The sequence below is a fragment of the Bombina bombina genome, chromosome 8, assembly GCF_027579735.1.
Source record: "Bombina bombina isolate aBomBom1 chromosome 8, aBomBom1.pri, whole genome shotgun sequence".
Classification (NCBI taxonomy): domain Eukaryota; kingdom Metazoa; phylum Chordata; class Amphibia; order Anura; family Bombinatoridae; genus Bombina; species Bombina bombina.
The window spans coordinates 30321444-30342036 of NC_069506.1; the positions used below are offsets into that span (position 1 = coordinate 30321444).

At 40.6% G+C, this 20593-nt stretch overlaps 1 protein-coding gene across 1 annotated transcript in view; it reads left to right on the forward strand.

The window, feature by feature from the left end:
* Positions 1 to 20593, forward strand: part of CROCC (ciliary rootlet coiled-coil, rootletin) — a 143585-nt gene that overhangs the window by 24793 nt on the left and 98199 nt on the right. Inside the window, exons 4-11 of the mRNA XM_053690918.1 lie at positions 6865 to 7056; positions 12432 to 12515; positions 13050 to 13147; positions 13387 to 13552; positions 14296 to 14402; positions 16199 to 16426; positions 17060 to 17144; positions 17219 to 17323. Of these exons, the coding sequence (XP_053546893.1) occupies positions 6865 to 7056; positions 12432 to 12515; positions 13050 to 13147; positions 13387 to 13552; positions 14296 to 14402; positions 16199 to 16426; positions 17060 to 17144; positions 17219 to 17323 (1065 nt within the window). The remainder of the gene's footprint in view (positions 1 to 6864; positions 7057 to 12431; positions 12516 to 13049; positions 13148 to 13386; positions 13553 to 14295; positions 14403 to 16198; positions 16427 to 17059; positions 17145 to 17218; positions 17324 to 20593) is intronic.

The window sequence follows — 20593 nt, forward strand, 5'->3', positions numbered from 1 at the left end:
TAGGAGCTGGTGAGTAAAAAAGTGTAAATATAAAAAGACCGTACACATTTTGTTAATGGAAGTAAATTGGAAAGTTGTTTAAAATTGCTGCTCTATCTGAATAATTAATTAAATAATTAATATTAAGTTTAATTTTGACTTAAGTGTCCCTTAAAAGGACGTAAAAGTGCAAAACAAAAATACGCTTATGTATTAGTACATTTTATTATTGCACTATTTCTTGCAAAGGGCTAAACACATAATTGAAAGGAGCATTAAAGGACATTAAACTTCTGAGTACAACTACAGTTGCAGGGTTACTACTTACCATGCTACTATTTTTCCTCCTGTGCCTGCAGCTGTCTTCAAAGTCATGCTCCTATTTTAACCCTTTACAACTATCAGGTAGTAAAACTCTGTATCTTCACACTGGGCACCGCCATCTTGGAGCTTATATTTGACTAAGTGATCATGTTACCCATAGATCCTTGGGTCGTGATTAACTTAAAGGACCACTCAATGCAGTAGAATTCCATAATGAACAAGAACATAATAAAAAAGACAAGGCAATAGCACTTACTCTGTCAGTACAAAATCTACTGCTCATTTGAAATTCAAATTTATTTTTTTCTCCTATTTCTTCTGTTATGTGTGATCAGTCCACGGGTCATCATTACTTCTGGGATATTATCTGCTCCCCTACAGGAAGTGCAAGAGGATTCACCCAGCAGAGTTGCTATATAGCTCCTCCCCTCTACGTCACCCCCAGTCATTCTCTTGCACCCAAAGACTAGATAGGAGGTGTGAGAGGACTATGGTGATTATACTTAGTTTTTAGAACTTCAATCAAAAGTTTGTTATTTTACAATAGCACCGGAGCGTGTTATTTCCTCTCTGGCAGAGTTTGAAGAAGAATCTACCAGAGTTTTTCTTATGATTTTAACCGGAGTAGTTAAGATCATATTGCTGTTTCTCGGCCATCTGAGGGAGGTAAAAGCTTCAGATCAGGGGACAGCGGGCAGTTGAATCTGCATTGAGGTATGTCGCAGTTGTTATTTTCTGAATGGAATTGATGAAAAAATCCTGCCATACCGTTATAATGAACATGTATGTATACTCTACACTTTAGTATTCTGGGGATGGTATTTCACCGGAATTACTCTGTAAAAGTACATTAAACCTTTTATTAGGTATTTTTCATGTTAAACGTTTTTGCTGGAATGTAGAATCGTTTGCATTAATGAGGTACTGAGTGAATAAGTATTTGGGCATTATTTTCCACTTGGCAGTTTGCTTGTGTTAATTATGACAGTTTCGTTTCTCCCTCACTGCTGTGTGTGAGAGGGAGGGGCCGTTTTTGGCGCTCTTTGCTACGCATCAAAAATTTCCAGTCAGTTTTTCTGCATGATCCGGTTCATCTCTAACAGAACTCAGGGGTCTTCAAACTTCTTTGAAGGGAGGTAGATTCTCTCAGCAGAGCTGTGAGACTTATATAGTGACTGTGATTTAAAACGTTGTTTAAAATTTAATTAGTGTTATTTTACTAATGGGAACAAACCTTTGCTAAAAAGTTGTGTTGTTTGTTAAGAGTGATGCTATAACTGTTTTTCAGTTCATTATTTCAACTGTCATTTAATCGTTTAGTGCTTCTTGAGGCACAGTACGTTTTTATTAAATAAAATTGTAACCGAGTTGCATGTTTATTGCTAGTGTGTTAAACATGTCTGTTTCAGAGGAAGTTACCTGTGTCATTTGTTCCAATGCCAAGGTCGAGCCCAATAGAAATTTATGTACTAACTGTATTGATGCTACCTTAAATAAAAGCCAATCTGTACAAATTGAACAAATTTCACCAAACAGCGAGGGGAGAGTTATGCCGACTAACTCGCCTCACGTGTCAGTACCTGCATCTCCCGCCCGGGAGGTGCGTGATATTATGGCGCCTAGTACATCTGGGCAGCCATTACAGATAACATTACAAGATATGGCTACTGTTATGACTGAAGTTTTGGCTAAATTACCAGAACTAAGAGGCAAGCGTGATCACTCTGGGGTGAGAACAGAGTGCGCTGATAATTCTAGGGCCATGTCTGATACTGCGTCACAGCTTGCAGAGCATGAGGACGGAGAGCTTCATTCTGTAGGTGACGGTTCTGATCCAAACAGATTGGATTCAGATATTTCAAATTTTAAATTTAAATTGGAAAACCTCCGTGTATTACTAGGGGAGGTCTTAGCAGCTCTCAACGATTGTAACGCTGTTGCAATACCAGAGAAAATGTGTAGGTTGGATAAATATTTTGCGGTACCGGCGAGTACTGACGTTTTTCCTATACCTAAGAGATTAACTGAAATTGTTACTAAGGAGTGGGATAGACCCGGTGTGCCGTTCTCACCCCCTCCAATATTTAGAAAGATGTTCCCAATAGACGCCACCACACGGGACTTATGGCAAACGGTCCCTAAGGTGGAGGGAGCAGTTTCTACTTTAGCTAAGCGTACCACTATCCCGGTGGAGGATAGCTGTGCTTTTTCAGATCCTATGGATAAAAAATTAGAGGGTTACCTTAAGAAAATGTTTATTCAACAAGGTTTTATATTACAACCCCTTGCATGCATCGCGCCGATCACGGCTGCGGCAGCATTTTGGATTGAGTCTCTGGAAGAGAACCTTAGTTCAGCTACGCTGGACGACATTACGGACAGGCTTAGAGTCCTTAAACTAGCTAATTCATTCATTTCGGAGGCCGTAGTACATTTAACCAAACTTACGGCTAAGAATTCAGGATTCGCCATTCAGGCACGCAGAGCGCTGTGGCTAAAATCCTGGTCGGCTGATGTAACTTCTAAGTCCAAATTACTTAGTATACCTTTCAAGGGGCAAACTTTATTTGGGCCCGGTTTGAAAGAAATTATTGCTGACATTACAGGAGGTAAGGGCCACGCTCTACCTCAAGACAAAGCCAAAGCTAAGGCTAGACAGTCTAATTTTCGTCCCTTTCGGAATTTCAAAGCAGGAGCAGCGCCAACTTCCACTGCACCAAAACAGGGAGGAGCTGTTGCTCGTTACAGACAAGGCTGGAAGCCTAATCAGTCCTGGAACAAGGGCAAGCAGGCCAGTAAACCTGCTGCTGTCCCAAAGACAGCATGAACCGAGGGCCCCCGATCCGGGACCGGATCTAGTGGGGGGCAGACTCTCTCTCTTCGCCCAGGCTTGGGCAAGAGATGTCCAGGATCCCTGGGCGCTAGAGATCATATCTCAGGGATACCTTCTAGACTTCAAATCCTCTCCCCCAAGAGGGAGATTTCATCTGTCAAGGTTGTCAACAAACCAAATAAAGAAAGACGCGTTTCTACGCTGTGTACAAGATCTATTATTAATGGGAGTGATCCATCCGGTTCCGCGGTCGGAACAAGGACAAGGGTTTTACTCAAACCTGTTTGTGGTTCCCAAAAAAGAGGGAACTTTCAGGCCAATCTTGGATTTAAAGATCCTAAACAAATTCCTAAGAGTTCCATCGTTCAAAATGGAAACTATTCGGACAATCTTACCCATGATCCAAGAGGGTCAGTACATGACCACAGTGGATTTAAAGGATGCTTACCTTCACATACCGATTCACAAAGATCATTACCGGTATCTAAGGTTTGCCTTCTTAAACAGGCATTACCAGTTTGTAGCCCTTCCATTCGGATTGGCTACGGCTCCAAGAATCTTTACAAAGGTTCTGGGTGCCCTTCTGGCGGTACTAAGACCGCGAGGAATTTCGGTAGCTCCGTACCTAGACGACATTCTGATACAAGCTTCAAGCTTTCAAACTGCCAAGTCTCATACAGAGTTAGTTCTGGCATTTCTAAGGTCGCACGGATGGAAAGTGAACGAAAAGAAGAGTTCTCTCTTTCCTCTCACAAGAGTTCCATTCTTGGGGACTCTTATAGATTCTGTAGAAATGAAGATTTATCTGACAGAAGACAGATTAACAAAGCTTCTAAATGCATGCCGTGTCCTTCATTCCATTCAACTCCCGTCAGTAGCTCAATGCATGGAGGTGATCGGCTTAATGGTAGCAGCAATGGACATAGTTCCCTTTGCACGCCTACATCTCAGACCGCTGCAATTGTGCATGCTGAGTCAGTGGAATGGGGATTACTCAGATTTGTCCCCCACTCTGAATCTGGATCTAGAGACCAGAAACTCTCTTCTATGGTGGCTTTCTCGGCCACATCTGTCCAGGGGGATACCGTTCAGCAGGCCGGACTGGACAATTGTAACAACAGACGCCAGCCTTCTAGGTTGGGGCGCTGTCTGGAATTCTCTGAAGGCTCAGGGACAATGGAGTCAGGAGGAAAGTCTCCTGCCAATAAACATTTTGGAGTTGAGAGCAGTTCTCAATGCCCTTCTAGCTTGGCCCCAGTTAAAGACTCGGGGGTTCATCAGGTTTCAGTCGGACAACATCACGACTGTAGCTTACATCAACCATCAAGGAGGGACAAGAAGCTCCCTAGCAATGATAGAAGTATCAAAGATAATTCGCTGGGCAGAGTCTCACTCTTGCCATCTGTCAGCAATCCACATCCCGGGAGTGGAGAACTGGGAGGCGGATTTCTTGAGTCGCCAGACTCTTCATCCGGGGGAGTGGGAACTTCATCCGGAGGTCTTTGCCCAAATACTTCAACGTTGGGGCAAACCAGAGATAGATCTCATGGCGTCTCGCCAGAACGCCAAACTTCCTCGCTACGGATCCAGATCCAGGGATCCGGGAGCGGTTCTGATAGATGCTTTGACAGCACCTTGGAACTTCAGGATGGCTTATGTGTTTCCACCCTTCCCGCTGCTTCCTCGATTGATTGCCAAAATCAAACAGGAGAAAGCATCAGTGATTCTAATAGCGCCTGCATGGCCGCGCAGGACTTGGTATGCAGATCTAGTGGACATGTCATCCTGTCCGCCTTGGTCTCTACCTCTAAGACAGGACCTTCTGATTCAGGGTCCATTCAAACATCAAAGTCTAACTTCTCTGAAGCTGACTGCTTGGAAATTGAACGCTTGATTTTATCAAAACGTGGTTTTTCTGAGTCGGTTATTGATACCCTGATACAGGCTAGGAAGCCTGTTACCAGAAAGATTTACCATAAAATATGGCGTAAATACCTATACTGGTGTGAATCCAAAGATTACTCCTGGAGTAAGGTTAGGATTCCTAGGATATTGTCTTTTCTACAAGAAGGTTTAGAAAAGGGTTTATCGGCTAGCTCATTAAAGGGACAGATTTCAGCTCTGTCCATCTTGTTTCACAGGCGTCTGTCAGAAAATTCAGACATCCAAGCCTTTTGTCAGGCTTTAACTAGGATCAAGCCTGTGTTTAAAACTGTTGCTCCGCCATGGAGTTTAAACTTAGTTCTTAACGTTTTACAGGGTGTTCCGTTTGAACCCCTTCATTCCATTGATATAAAATTGTTATCTTGGAAAGTTCTATTTTTAATGGCTATTTCCTCGGCTCGAAGAGTCTCTGAGTTATCAGCCCTACATTGTGATTCTCCTTATCTGATCTTTCACTCAGACAAGGTAGTTCTGCGTACTAAACCTGGGTTCTTACCTAAGGTAGTCACTAACAGGAATATCAATCAAGAGATTGTTGTTCCATCCTTGTGTCCAAATCCTTCCTCAAAGAAGGAACGTCTTCTACACAATCTGGATGTAGTTCGTGCCCTCAAGTTCTACTTGCAGGCAACTAAAGATTTTCGCCAAACTTCTTCCCTGTTTGTCGTTTATTCTGGACAGAGGAGAGGTCAAAGAGCTTCTGCTACCTCTCTCTCTTTTTGGCTTCGTAGCTTAATACGTTTAGCCTATGAGACTGCTGGACAGCAGCCTCCTGAAAGAATTACAGCTCATTCCACTAGAGCTGTGGCTTCCACTTGGGCCTTTAAGAATGAGGCCTCTGTTGAACAGATTTGCAAGGCTGCAACTTGGTCTTCGCTTCATACTTTTTCCAAATTTTACAAATTTGACACTTTTGCTTCTTCGGAGGCTATTTTTGGGAGAAAGGTTCTTCAGGCAGTGGTTCCTTCTGTATAATGAGCCTGCCTATCCCTCCCGTCATCCGTGTACTTTTGCTTTGGTATTGGTATCCCAGAAGTAATGATGACCCGTGGACTGATCACACATAACAGAAGAAAACATAATTTATGCTTACCTGATAAATTCCTTTCTTCTGTTGTGTGATCAGTCCACGGCCCGCCCTGTTTTTAAGGCAGGTGCATATTTTTTAAATTATAATTCAGTCACCACTTCACCCTTGGTTTCTCCTTTCTCGTTGGTCTTTGGTCGAATGACTGGAGGTGACGTAGAGGGGAGGAGCTATATAGCAACTCTGCTGGGTGAATCCTCTTGCACTTCCTGTAGGGGAGCAGATAATATCCCAGAAGTAATGATGACCCGTGGACTGATCACACAACAGAAGAAAGGAATTTATCAGGTAAGCATAAATTATGTTTTTCCGCCCCCCCTGTATCATGTAACAGACACCAGCCAATTACAGACTAGTATACCTATACTCTGTGAGCTTGTGCACATACTCAGTAGGGTCTTGTTCCCCTGAAAGTGTGAATATAAAGAGACTGTGCAAAATTTGATAATGGAAGTAAATTGGAAAGTGTCTTAAAACTGCTGCTCTATCTGAATCATAAAAGTTTATTTTGACTCTAGTGTCCCTTTAATATAAGAAATACATGACTTTCCCCCAATAAGTATATATTTTGCCTTATGTTGACTGGTTAATATGACATTATACGTGCTGTGTATTTAGTTGGCTTTCACAGGCTCCAGCATGCAGAGAACGCTATGTTTGCGGTAGACCTAACTGAATCCTTGGTTTCTCTGGGTAGCTGGAGCAGACGTTGCGTCTGGAGAGTGGTGAACGGGAGAGGGATTCCCTGGAGAACCGGAGCCTTGCACAGCAGAATGTGGAGCTGAGACGAAGGCTGGAAGAAGAGCAGGCTGCGTACAAACGCAAGCTTCAGTCCTATCAGGAAGGGCAGCAGCGACAGGCGCAGCTAGTGCAAAAACTACAAGCCAAGGTGAGGGTCACGTTCACAATGATGAAAAATTACACTTTTTATTTTAAAACAAACTTTATTGCTGATAAATCAAAAGTTACAAAATAAAAAATGGTACATACATTTAAAACTTCACATTACGAGCTGTAATTGTCGTTTACCTTAAACCTACTTGAAAATATTTTTGTATAAATGTTATAATTGTGATCATATTACCTTCTATTTTTGGAATAGAATCAAATAAACTTTAATGTGTTTTTTGTTAATATTAAAACTATCTTAATTAAAAGTTCATACAAGTATAAAAAGCAAAAAAAAAAAACTTTTATGTATTAGCTCATTTTTTTATTGCACCGTTGTTTGCATATAACTATAATTTTGCCCCTGCATTTTTTCTTGTTTAGCATATTTTTGAGATGATATATTTTTTTGTTTTATTGTGGACATTGAGGGGCACTTAACACCTTGTAATTACAAGATATTATTATTGTCTTCTATAGAATAATATCAGCCAAGTGTAAACATTTTCAAAACAAATCATCTAGTTTGCTGCACTTGTTTTTCAGTAGCTAAACTCCACCCACCACTCACCTTATTTAGAGAAGCCATTCTGGGCTTCAGTCTGCAGACAAGACAAGGTTTGCCACGGTCATTATGTTAGAAGAAAGGGCATTGTTTTGAGCTACATAAAAAATGTGGGCAAAATAGATAATGAAAGGATTGTTTTTCTATACATAACTAAACATTTTATATAAAAATCTGAACTTGTTTACTGCCCCTTTAAATAAAATAATTATATTTCTTTCTTATGACACAGTGAGTCCACGGAATCATCAATTACTGTTGGGAATATCACTCCTGGACAGCAGGAGGAGGCAAAGAGCACCAGAGCAAAGTATCACTTCCCTTCCCATAACCCCCAGTCATTCTCTTTGCCTTCAGTGCAAGGAGGAGGTGAAGTAACCAGAATTGGATCTTATGGCGTCTCGTCAGAACTCCAAGCTCCCAAAGTACGGTTTGAGGTCGAGAGATCCTCAAGCCTTTCTGATAAATGCTCTGGCAGTTCCTTGGAACTTCAGGTTGGCATATCTCTTTCCTCCATTTGCTCTCCTTCCACGGGTCATCGCTCGGATCAAGCAGGAGAAAGCATAGGTGATTCTAATAGCTCCTGCGTGGCCTCGCAGGATATGGTATGCAGTAGAGATGTCGTCTCTACCTCCGTGGAGACCACCTCTGAGGAAGGACCTTCTCCTTCAGGGGCCCTTCCTTCATCCAAATCTCATTTCTTTGAAGCTGACTGCTTGGAGATTGAATGCTTGATTTTAGCTAAGCAAGGATTTTCTGAATCGGTCATTGATACCATGGTTTATGGTGTAAATATCTTTATTGGTTTATGGTGTAAATATCTTTATTGATGTGAGTCTAAAGGATTTTCTTGGAGTAAGGTCAGGATCCCAAGGATCTTATCTTTTCTCTAGGAAGGCCTTGAGAAGGGGTTATCTCTCAGTACCCTCAAGGGTCAGATTTCTGCTCTATCCATTCTGTTACACAAGCGTCTGGCGGACATGCCGGATGTACAATCCTTTTGTCAGGCCCTGGTTAGAATCAGACCCTGTATTTAAACTAGTTGCTCCACCTTGGAGTCTTAACCTTGTTCTTAGAGTTTTACAGCAGGCTCCGTTTGAGCCTATGCATTCCATAGATATTAAGTTATTATCTTGGAAGGTTTTGTTTCTTACTGTAATTTCTTCTGCTCAGAGGGTTTCTGAACTCTCAGCTTTGCAGTGTGACTGTCCTTATCTCATATTTCATGCAGATAAGGCAGTTCTCCGTACCAAGTTTGGTTTTCTTCCTAAGGTGGTTTCAAACAGAAATATTAATCAGGAAATTGTTGTTCCTTCTCTCTGTCCTAATCCTTCTTCTCCTAAAGAACGTTTGTTACAAAACCTTAGACGTTTTGCGGGCTCTTAAATTCTATCTACAGGCTACGAAGGACTTTCTTCAGTCTTCTGCATTGTTTGCTTGCTTTTCTGGAAAATGTAAGGGTCTGAAAGCTACTGCCACTTCTCTTTCTCTCTGGTTGAGAAGTATTATTCATATGGCGTATGAGACTGCTGGACAGCAGCCTCCTGAGAGAATCACAGCTCATTCCACTAGGGCCGTTTCCTCTTTTTGGGCCTTCAAGAATGAGGCCTCTGTGGAACAGATTTGCAAGGCTGCGACTTGGTCTTCTTTGCACACTTTTTCTAAATTCTATAAATTTGATACTTTTGCCTCAGCTGAGGCTTCCTTTGGGAGAAAGGTTCTTCAAGCAGTGGGGCCTTCTATTTAGGTTACCTGTCTTGTCCCTCCCTAATCATCTGTGTCCTTGTTAGGCGGCATTATCTTAAAAGGGGGGGGGGGTGTCAGTTAGCACTTAGCAGTATTCTACATCTTTACCTGGAACTGAATGGGTTACCTGACGAGATATCTCGGGAACAGAAATCAGACATGCAGCCAGGAAAAGTCTAATCACTGTTCTGTTTATTATAAAGCGTACCATACTTTTATAGAAAATGGTTACAGTATATGGGGTTAAACAATGATTTATCATAAATCACACCATTTTACATAGCATAAGTTAGAACAAAGAACCAAAGTAAAAATATAAGAAAAAGAATCATACCAAGAAACTAACGGCTAGATTACGAGTTGTGCGTTAGGCTTAAAAAGCACCTTACCAGGAGAAGTCTTCATCCAACCGGGCCGAAGTCGTCAACGAATCCGGCAAAAGTGGTCCTCCAGACGGGCAGAAGTGGTCCTCCAGACGGGCAGAAGTCTTCATCCAGACGGCATCTTCTATCTTCATCCATCCGGCGTGGAGCGGGTCCATCTTCAAGACATCCGACGCGGAGCATCCTCTTCTTTCCACGGCAACTGAAGAATGAAGGTAACTTTAAGTGACATCATCCAAGATGGCGTCTCTTCAATTCCGATTGGCTGATAGAATTCTATCAGCCAATCGGAATTAAGGTAGAAAAAATCCTATTGGCTGATGCAATCGGCCAATAGGATTGAGCTGGCATTCTATTGGCTGATTGGAACAGCCAATAGAATTCCAGCTCAATCCTATTGGCTGATTGGATCAGCCAATAGGATTGAACTTCAATCCTGTTGGCTGATTGCATCAGCCAATAGGATTTTTCCTACCTTAATTCCGATTGGCTGATAGAATTCTATTAGCCAATCGGAATTGAAGGGACGCCATCTTGGATGACGTCACTTAAAGGAAGCTTCATTCTTCAGTCGCCGTGGAAAGAAGAGGATGCTCCACGTCGAATGTCTTGAAGATGGACCTGCTCCGCGCCGGGTGGATGAAGATAGAAGATGCCGTCTGGAGGACCACTTCTGCCCGTCTGGAGGACCACTTCTGTCGGATTCGTTGAGGACTTCGGCCCGGTTGGATGAAGACTTCTCCCCGTAAGGTGATCTTCAAGGGGTTTAGTGTTAGGTTTTTTTAAGGGGGTATTGGGTGGATTTTAGAGTAGGGTTGGTTGTGTGGGTGGTGGGTTTTAATGTTGGACGGGGATTTGAAATTTTTTTTTACAGGTAGAAGAGCTGATTATTTTGGGGCAATGCCCCGCAAAAGGCCCTTTTAAGGGCTATTTGTAATTTAGTGTAGGGTAGGGCTTTTTTTATTTTGGGGGGGCTTTTTTATTTTGTTAGGGGGATTAGATTAGGTGTAATTAGTTTAAAAATATTGTAATTTGTTTATTATTTTCTGTAATTTAGTATTTGTTTTTTTTTGTACTTTAGCTAATTTTATTTAATTGTATTTAATTTAGGGAATTAATTTAATTATAGTGTAGTGTTAGGTGTTAGTGTAACTTAGGTTAGGTTTTATTTTACAGGTACTTTTGTATTTATTTTAGCTAGGTAGTTTATTAAATAGTTAATAACTATTTAATAACTATTCTACCTAGTTAAAATAAATAGAAACTTGCCTGTAAAATAAAAATAAACCCTAAGGGAAGTGATACTTAAGACGTAGTTTTAGGGGTTAATATGTTTATTATAGTTGCGGCGACGTTGGGGGCGGCAGCTTAGGGGTTAATAATATTTAACTAATGTTTGCGAGGCGGAAGTGTGGCGGTTTAGGGGTTAATATGTTTACTATAGTGGCGGTGACGTTGGGGTCGGCAGATTAGGGGTTAAGAAGTGTAGGTAGTTGTGGCGACATTGGGGAAGGCAGATTAGGGGTTAATAAATATAATGTAGGTGTCAGCGATGTTGGGGGCAGCAGATTAGGGGTTCATAAGTATAATGTAGGTGGCGGCGGTGTCCGGATCGGCAGATTAGGGGTTAATAATATAATGTACGTTGCGGCGATGTCGGGGGCGGCAGATTAGGGGTTAATAAGTGTAAGACTAGGGGTGTTTAGACTCGGGGTTCGTGATAGGTGTAGACATAAATTTTATTTCCCCATAGGAATCAATGGGGCTGCGTTAGGGAGTTTTACACTGCTTTTTTGCAGGTGTTAGACTTTTTTTCAGCCGGCTCTCCACGTTACACCAGCTCACTGCTAACGTAAGCAGCGCTGGTATTGGAGTGTGGTAAGGAGCAAAATTTGGTTAACACTCACTTCTTGTCTGGGTTGTAAAAACCTGTAATACCAGCGCTGTCTGTTAGTGAGCGGTGAGCATAAACTGCTCGTTAGCACCGCATAGCCTCTAACGCAAAACTCGTAATCTAGGTGTAACAATTTTAGATAACGGTGTATCCGGGCGCATCGCCAAGGACATTGCAAGGCCATTGGACCAATTATTGAGATAGCATGTTCAGTTTAGAACATCAATATATTATTTTCTCACAGCATAATAAGCTGTTATAATAAACTATAATAAACCATTCTTCACAAAATGGATGACTAAAGACAAAATGACGTCAGTATTGAGAGATATATATATATATATATTCTAACAGTCCTCTAGCTTGTGTATTGATTCCCAACAGTAATTGATGATTCCGTGGACTCACCGTGTCATAAGAAAGAAAACAAAATTTATGCTTACCTGATAAATGTATTTATTTCTTGACACGGTGAGTCCACGGCCCGCCCTTATTTTCAGACAGTTTTTTATATAAACCTCAGGCACCTCTGCACCTTGTGTTTCTTCCTTTCTCTCCTTTTCCTTCGGTCGAATGACTGGGGGTTATGGGAAGGGAAGTGATACTTAACAGCTTTGCTGTGGTGCTCTTTGCCTCCTCCTGCTGGCCAGGAGTGATATTCCCAACAGTAGTTGATGATTCCGTGGACTCACCGTGTCAAGAAATAAATACATTTATCAGGTAAGCATACATTGTGTTATTTTCAAGTACCCTTTATTAACTAGCTCTGCCTCACCCTCCGCTCACAGGTCCTACAGTACAAGAAAAAGTGCGGAGAGGTGGAGCAGCAGCTCCTGGAGAAATCCTCCGAACTTGATCAGGAGCGACTCAGTGTAAGTATACAGTAGAGATCTCCGGGTGTGGGCAGATGGTGTACGAGCTGTCTGAAGGACATAGGAAAATGGTCTCATTTGGGATCAAAACTTGTACGTCCCTGGAAGATGTCACATTTATTTATATATAGATGTGGGCCAGCAAATGATCTGACTACATAACAGCATAATCTGCATTGTTTTGTAGTCCATGGACCATTGAAACATTGTTGATCATGTTTATTTTATCTCCTTGCTGTGGCCAATTAAGGCAGATATAAAAGAGCTCCTTCACTGATCAAACAATCACTGTGTAACATGCTACTAGGTTAGGGTTCTGGATCCTCCATGATCAATTTTGGGGGGGGGGGAGAAATCACAAAATTCAGAGTTAAATTACAGGAAAAGGATGCAAAATAATTAATAAAAGTACATTACTTTTTTTTTTAACTACACCTGGGTAATTATTTTATGGGTAAGTCAATGTTTAGTTTAGTGTCTCTATACAGTGTAATGCCAGTATACAGAGAGAGTCATGTGTGTATTCACTTGTAGAGCCGCCTGGAACTCACAGACACGAGGTTACGTCAGGAGGAAGAGACCAGCAATGAACTGGAGAATGCCCTGATCCGACTAGAAGAGGAGCAACAGAGGTAAAGTACAGGGAACTTAGATCTATATTACCCACCTTGTCTTCTCCCTACTGCTCTCTTCTAATGACCAAACACTTAACGTTACCTTAACCCCACTGCTGCCAGAGAAAACTGCAAAGCATTGAAAGGGATTTTCTACAGCTCTCATCGGCAGACCATGGGTTAATAACAATGAGGAATGAATTTATGTAATGTGTGTTCTGTTGGTTCACTTTAACATAATGATTTCATACCTACAGAAGTGCCAGCCTTGCCCAGGTTAATGCCATGCTTAGAGAGCAGCTGGATCAGGCTAACTTGGCTAATCAGACTCTTAGTGAGGACCTGCGCAAGCTGACTGCTGATTGGACGAAGACACGAGACGAGCTGGAGCAGCGGGAGAGCGAGTGGCGGAGAGAGGAGGAGGTGGGTGTGATGATAGAATATTTTGGTTTGGTTTTTGTCAACTGTTCTCCTGAGAATTACCACGAGAATAAGCAAAGTGTCCATACTTTTTACTTTCATAAAAGGGGCACAGTACTCAAAAGTCTTTTTCTTGTAGCAAATGTATAACAAAGGGCAGCAGTTAAACAGGTGAAAATATTTTTGCATTAAAAAAATGTTAAAGGGACAGGAAAGTCAAAACTAAACTGGCATGATTCTAATAGTTAATGTAATTTTAAGACACTTTTAAAGTCACTTCTATTTTTGAATGTGCTTCATTCTCTTAGTATCCCTTGTTGAAAAGGAATACACAAATATCCTACACTAGTGGGAGCTGCTGCTGATTGGTGCCTGCACACATTTGTCTTTTGTGATTGGCTAAATAGATGTGTTCAGCTGCCAGTAGTGCAATGCTCTCCCTTCAGCAAAGGATAACAAGAGAATGAAGCAAGTGTAATAATAGAAGTAAATTGGAAAGTTGTGTAAAATTGTATGTTCTATCTGAACCATGAATTAAAATCTTGAGGTTTCCTGTTCCTTTAAGTAAAAACTTTTTACATTTAAAGTGAAACTAATAGAAAATGCATGTTTGTGTATGACTGATACTTAAAGGGCCATGATACCCAAATGTTTAAACACTTGAAAGTGTCCCTTTAAGCAGCACCGTCTCTGAGTTTGTGGACATCTCTCATTTCTTCTTTTTTTTTTTCTCTCCCCCATCAAAGTCTTTTAACACGTACTTCAGTAACGAACACAGCCGGCTGCTCTCGCTCTGGAGACAGGTTGTTGGTTTCCGAAGACAATTTGGTGAAATGAAAACCATGACTGAGAGGTGAGAGCAATTTTATCAGGAGGTCGATCAGGAGGTCATCCAAAACTATTCATTCAGGTTATTCAGTAGATTGCATAATCAGCAAATGCATAATAAATAGACGTTGCAATACCACTTACTTTAATTTCCCTGTATCATGTGACAGTCATCAGCCAATCACAGATTCATATACATATATACTGCAGAGTCTCAGAAAGTGTGCACATGAAAAGACTTTGCATAATTTCATAATGGACATAAATGAGAATGTGTTTTTTTTTTTCTTTATCTGAAACATGAAGGTTTAATTTTGTACATCACAGCCACAGTCTTCAGCACTGCATGCCTCTATCTGCTACTGCCCCAGCGTGTATTGCCATTTGTAGGGGGGGAGGGGGAGGGAAGGGTTGCAGGAGCAGCGTCTGCACCAATTCTAATCCACCAACAATGTCTTGCATCCGCACTCTTCCCATCCATATAAAGTAATAGTAGTGCAGCACTTGAATAGTATAAAACTCTTAAGTATTTTCATTAAATATTTTGAGTTTGTAAACTATTCGAGGAGTGCGGATGCAAGAGATTGTTGGTGGATTTGATTACACATGTTTAATTTTGACTTTAAAAAGTGTTTCTTTGTTTGCAGCGTATAGAGCTAATTTGATTTATTTAAAGGCCACAGTTCATTAATTTCTTTCATGATGGTGTGATTTAAGGAGGTAATATATTATCAACAAAGCAAAGATGTAGAAGTGCGGCAGGGAAATGGTGGGCAATATATGTTCTAGGGGTCACATATGACCCTTGGTCCTCTGCTCCCTATATTCCTTTTATTCGCCTTTATCACACATGCTCATCTGAATACCGCGTCTACCCATTGAGCTGGTGGTGGCACGCATTCATCAGTGATGATTCAAATTGAGTAACACAATATGTGCTCTGTGAGCAGACACAATATTTTCACGAGCATGCACAAGGTAAATGTACATATACACAGTAAAAGCTTCCATTTAAATAGTTATAACTTTTGCTAAGAGTATTTACTTCCATTAACAAAACGTGCACAGTCTTTTTATATTTACACTTTTTGAGTCACCAGCTCCTACTGAGCATGTGCAAGAATTCACAGACTATACGTATATGCATTTGTGATTGGCTGATGGCTGTCACATGATTCAGGAGGAGTGGAAATAGACAACTTTTGAAATTTGTCAAAAAAATATCTACTACTCATTTGAAGCTCAGACTAAGTGCTATTACATTGTCTTTTTATTATGCATTTGTTAATTATGCAAATCTACTGTATTTACTAGTCCTTTTTGAGCTGTTTGTCCCCATTAACCCCTTAAGGACCACAGCACTTTTCAATTTTCTAACCATTTGGGACCATGGCTATTTTTACATTTCTGCAGTGTTTTTGTTTAGCTGTAATTTTCCTCGTACTCAATAACTGTACCCACACATATTATATACCGTTTTTCTTGCTATTAAATTGACTTTCTAAAAATACAATTATTTTCATCATATCTTATAATTTACTGTAAAAAAAATATAAAATGATGGTTATTACAGCTGTGCTTTTAGTTCAGAAACCATGAAAAGCTGGCCTGTTGTTGTGCCCTGATGATCGTAGTTGAAAAACATTGCTCTAGATCACTAAATAAATCTTCTTCATACAAATACAGCTACCTCGCTTTTAGATCATCCTCTGTGCATGCGTGCTAGGGCCTCTCCTCTAGATCCCTAATTGAATCATTAGTGCATACAAGCAAGGACCTCATCTCTAGATCACTAAATGAGTCCTCTATTCACTTGTGCAGGGACCTTTTACAGCTGCAGAAGGATATATCCCAGTCATGCAGATCCCTTCACGCCTCCTGCCTGAATGTTAGCGGGTCACAACGGCTGGCAGAGAGCAGCAATGTGGTTGTGGTTGAGAGGCAGGCAGTCCAGCTGGCACAGCTAGATGATCAGCTGAAAGACAAGGTGCGCCAGATGATCCAAATGCAGGCTACATTTGATGCGGAGAAAGCCGAGCTCTGCGCCAGGTAAGAAGTGTACACTCCACACTCCATTCATGCACAGCTTAGGGGATCAATTTAATGTATTTGTGTTTCAGAATGCTGACATCTAGTGTAGCTTTACAAAATAAACTAAAATGGGACAGGTGGAGGACTTACGCTGCTAAGCACAGAGTGGAAAAATGTGCTACTGCTTGGAATGATATACTTTTTTATACTAACAGGATAGAAAACAACTTTATTGGACACCTAATTGTGTTGTTTTCAATGGATCTTGTGTCTTATTAATGAAATTCTTCTGCATCAAATGTTGTATATTACATTTACTACCTCCAGTGCACAATGGCTCAACCAGTGGCCCAGTTATGCACATGCACTTCTCAGTCATTACACGGATCTTGCTTGCACCTTCTTGTCTGTGCAGAGATTACTGAAGACATTATAAACTGCTAGTCTCTACAGTCAACACAACGGCAGTGGCTTGTGTTAATAAATGATATCTTTTCTGTATTTTCAAAAGGGTAAGCACCCCTTAGAATCTGTGGAGCAGAAAATGTAGCTGTAAATATATTAATAAAGGAGCATAACCATCATTCTGTCCAGGTCGCTAGAGTTCTGCAAACAATGTTTTTGTATAATGCAATATCTTGTGTTCCTCAGGGTTGCTGACCTAAATAAAGTTGTTGAGCGTCTGCAAAATGAAAACAAGGAGAAGGAGCAGAATGTTCTGCAACTACAAGACCAGGTAATAGAAAGTAAGAACTGCCACCTATCTCTTTTACAATATAAGAAAAATCACCGAAATGCCTTTTCCTTTAGGAGAGGAGCCACTCGGAGGAACAGGCCGTGCTGATGGGAGAGGAGCTGGAATCTCTGAGGTGTGAAAAGGAAGTACTACAGGAGACAATACGTGAGCTGACACAGGTCTGGCGCCTAATATGTATTTCTTATATCACTGCACATTCCTCTTGTATGATTAACACTTTCTATAAGGATTTATTAACTTAAATATTATGTTGGAATTTATTGCAATCTTTATTTTGTATGCAATGTGCAATATTCAATGACCCACTGCAATTTATATTTAATCCCCTTCTGAAATGATTAATGGTATATTATTTAGTACTTTCAAGGACCCAATATCAATGTTGTATATACGGAGACCCCACCCAGTATTCCCCTCAGCTGCCTCTGTCTTGTACTAATGGGAGTCACATCTACCAAAGTAAGCACACTACTCACCAACCTTCAGGCTGGCTCCATCTTGCTTGTGTACGTTGTTGTTGTTTTATAAACACGTGTGGCAAGGCGCCTCCGGTCCTTTCTAGAGTATTTTGTTTGTGTCTTGAGTTAAATTATGCGATTCGTCAGTGGGTAGGTCGTGGTTATCGTATGGTATACTTACGCACTGTGTTCACGGAAGTAGTGCCTCTGCAGGGACAATCTTCCAAATCCTCTCTTTGTATATTTGTATATTTGTATATTTGTCTTATATTACCTTGAATAAATCCAGCAGCTCAAACTTATAATAGGTGGCAGAAAAAAACGAAGAGTAAAGTCCTTTATTGGTCATAATTAAAAACACAAGGCAAAGCACCCATAATGTGATCAGCTGAGTAGCATGTATCCTACGCGTTTCATGCTAAAGCATAATTTCTTTATTAATACATCCGTGTTTCCCTTTATCTTTTCATAATTATACAATTAATTTTTACTAAGTAAATATTTGGTCAAGATGTTTGTTCACGATTTTTGCCTTTGTCACAGTGAAAAATGATCTCACATCTAGGAGGATGTTCTAGGGTAAAAATAAAATGATGTAACAAACTACAATATTTTATTTTACACTAGGATGCAATTCATGTTAGTAGAAAATGTTACTAGTTTTGGGGAGACCACTAAGAGATTAGTTAACAAATTCATACTGAACTTGGGAGACAGCAAGCATGATGAGTCAGACCTATATTTTTAGGAGCCATACAAGGATGATTGCATATAAATATACTTTATATATAGGGTTACCACCCAGCCGATATTTTACAGAAAATGAAGAATAATTATAGAAATAAAGATGATATCATGAGGAAATTTCTAAGTGTGTTAAAATCTAATTTCTCCAACATTGGTGTGTCCGGTCCACGGCGTCATCCATAACTTGTGGGAATATTCTCTTCCCCAACAGGAAATGGCAAAGAGCACAGCAAAAGCTGTCCATATAGTCCCTCCTAGGCTCCGCCCACCCCAGTCATTCTCTTTGCCGCTGAACAAGCAGCATCTCCACGGAGATGGTGAAGAGTATGTGGTGTTTAGTTGTAGTTTTTTATTCTACTATCAAGAGTTTGTTATTTTAAAATAGTGCTGGTATGTACTATTTACTCTGAAACAGAAAAAGATGAAGAGTTCTGTTTGTGAGAGGAGTATGATTTTAGCAGCAGTAACTAAAATCGTTTGCTGTTTCCACATAGGACTGTTGAGATGAGATAACTTCAGTTGGGGGAAACAGTTGGCAGACTTTTCTGCTTAAGGTATGACTAGCCATATTTCTAACAAGACTGTGTAATGCTGGAAGGCTGTCATTTCCCCTCATGGGGACCGGTAAGCCATTTTCTTAGTCTCAAACAGAATAAAGGGCTTAATATGGGCTATAAAACTAGTAGACACTTTCTTTCATGTAATTAACAAGAGTCCATGAGCTAGTGACGTATGGGATATACATTCCTACCAGGAGGGGCAAAGTTTCCCAAACCTTAAAATGCCTATAAATACACCCCTCACCACACCCACAAATCAGTTTTACAAACTTTGCCTCCAAGGGAGGTGGTGAAGTAAGTTTGTGCTAGATTCTACGTTGATATGCGCTCCGCAGCAAGTTGGAGCCCGGTTTTCCTCTCAGCGTGCAGTGAATGTCAGAGGGATGTGAGGAGAGTATTGCCTATTGAATGCAGTGATCTCCTTCTACGGGGTCTATTTCATAAGGTTCTCTGTTATCGGTCGTAGAGATTCATCTCTTACCTCCCTTTTCAGATCGACGATATACTCTTATATTTACCATTTCCTCTACTGATTCTCGTTTCAGTACTGGTTTGGCTTTCTACAAACATGTAGATGAGTGTCCTGGGGTAAGTAAGTCTTATTTTCTGTGACACTCTAAGCTATGGTTGGGCACTTTATTTATAAAGTTCTAAATATATGTATTCAAACATTTATTTGCCTTGACTCAGAATGTTCAACTTTCCTTATTTCCAGACAGTCAGTTTCATATTTGGGATTATGCTTTAATTATCATATTTTTCTTACCTCAAAAATTTGACTTTTTCCCTGTGGGCTGTTAGGCTCGCGGGGGCTGAAAATGCTTCATTTTATTGCGTCATTCTTGGCGCGGATTTTTTTGGCGCAAAAATTCATTTCCGTTTCCGGCGTCATACGTGTCGCCGGAAGTTGCGTCATTTTTTTGACGTTATTTTGCGCCAAAAATGTCGGCGTTCCGGATGTGGCGTCATTTTTGGCGCCAAAAGCATTTAGGCGCCAAATAATGTGGGCGTCTTATTTGGCGCCAAAAAATATGGGCGTCGCTTTTGTCTCCACATTATTTCAGAATCATTTTTCATTTGCTTCTGGTTGCTAGAAGCTTGATGTTTGGCATTTTTTCCCATTCCTGAAACTGTCTTATAAGGAATTTGATCTATTTTGCTTTATATGTTGTTTTTTCTCTTACATATTGCAAGATGTCTCACGTTGCATCTGAGCCAGAAGATACTACAGGAAAACCTCTGCCTGCTGGATCTACCAAAGCTAAGTGTATCTGCTGTAAACTTTTGGTAGCTATTCCTCCAGCTGTTGTTTGTATTAAATGTCATGACAAACTTGTTAATGCAGATAATATTTCCTTTAGTGATGTACCATTGCCTGTTGCAGTTCCCTCAACATCTAAGGTGCAGAATGTTCCTGATAACATAAGAGATTTTGTTTCTGAATCCATAAAGAAGGCTTTGTCTGTTATTTCTCCTTCTAGTAAACGTAAAAAGTCTTTTAAATCTTCTCTCTCTACAGATGAATTTTTAAATGAACACCATCATTCTGATTCTTTGGACTCTTCTGGTTCAGAGGATTCTGTCTCAGAGATTGATGCTGATAAATCTTCATATTTATTTAAGATGGAATTTATTCGCTCTTTACTTAAAGAAGTACTAATTG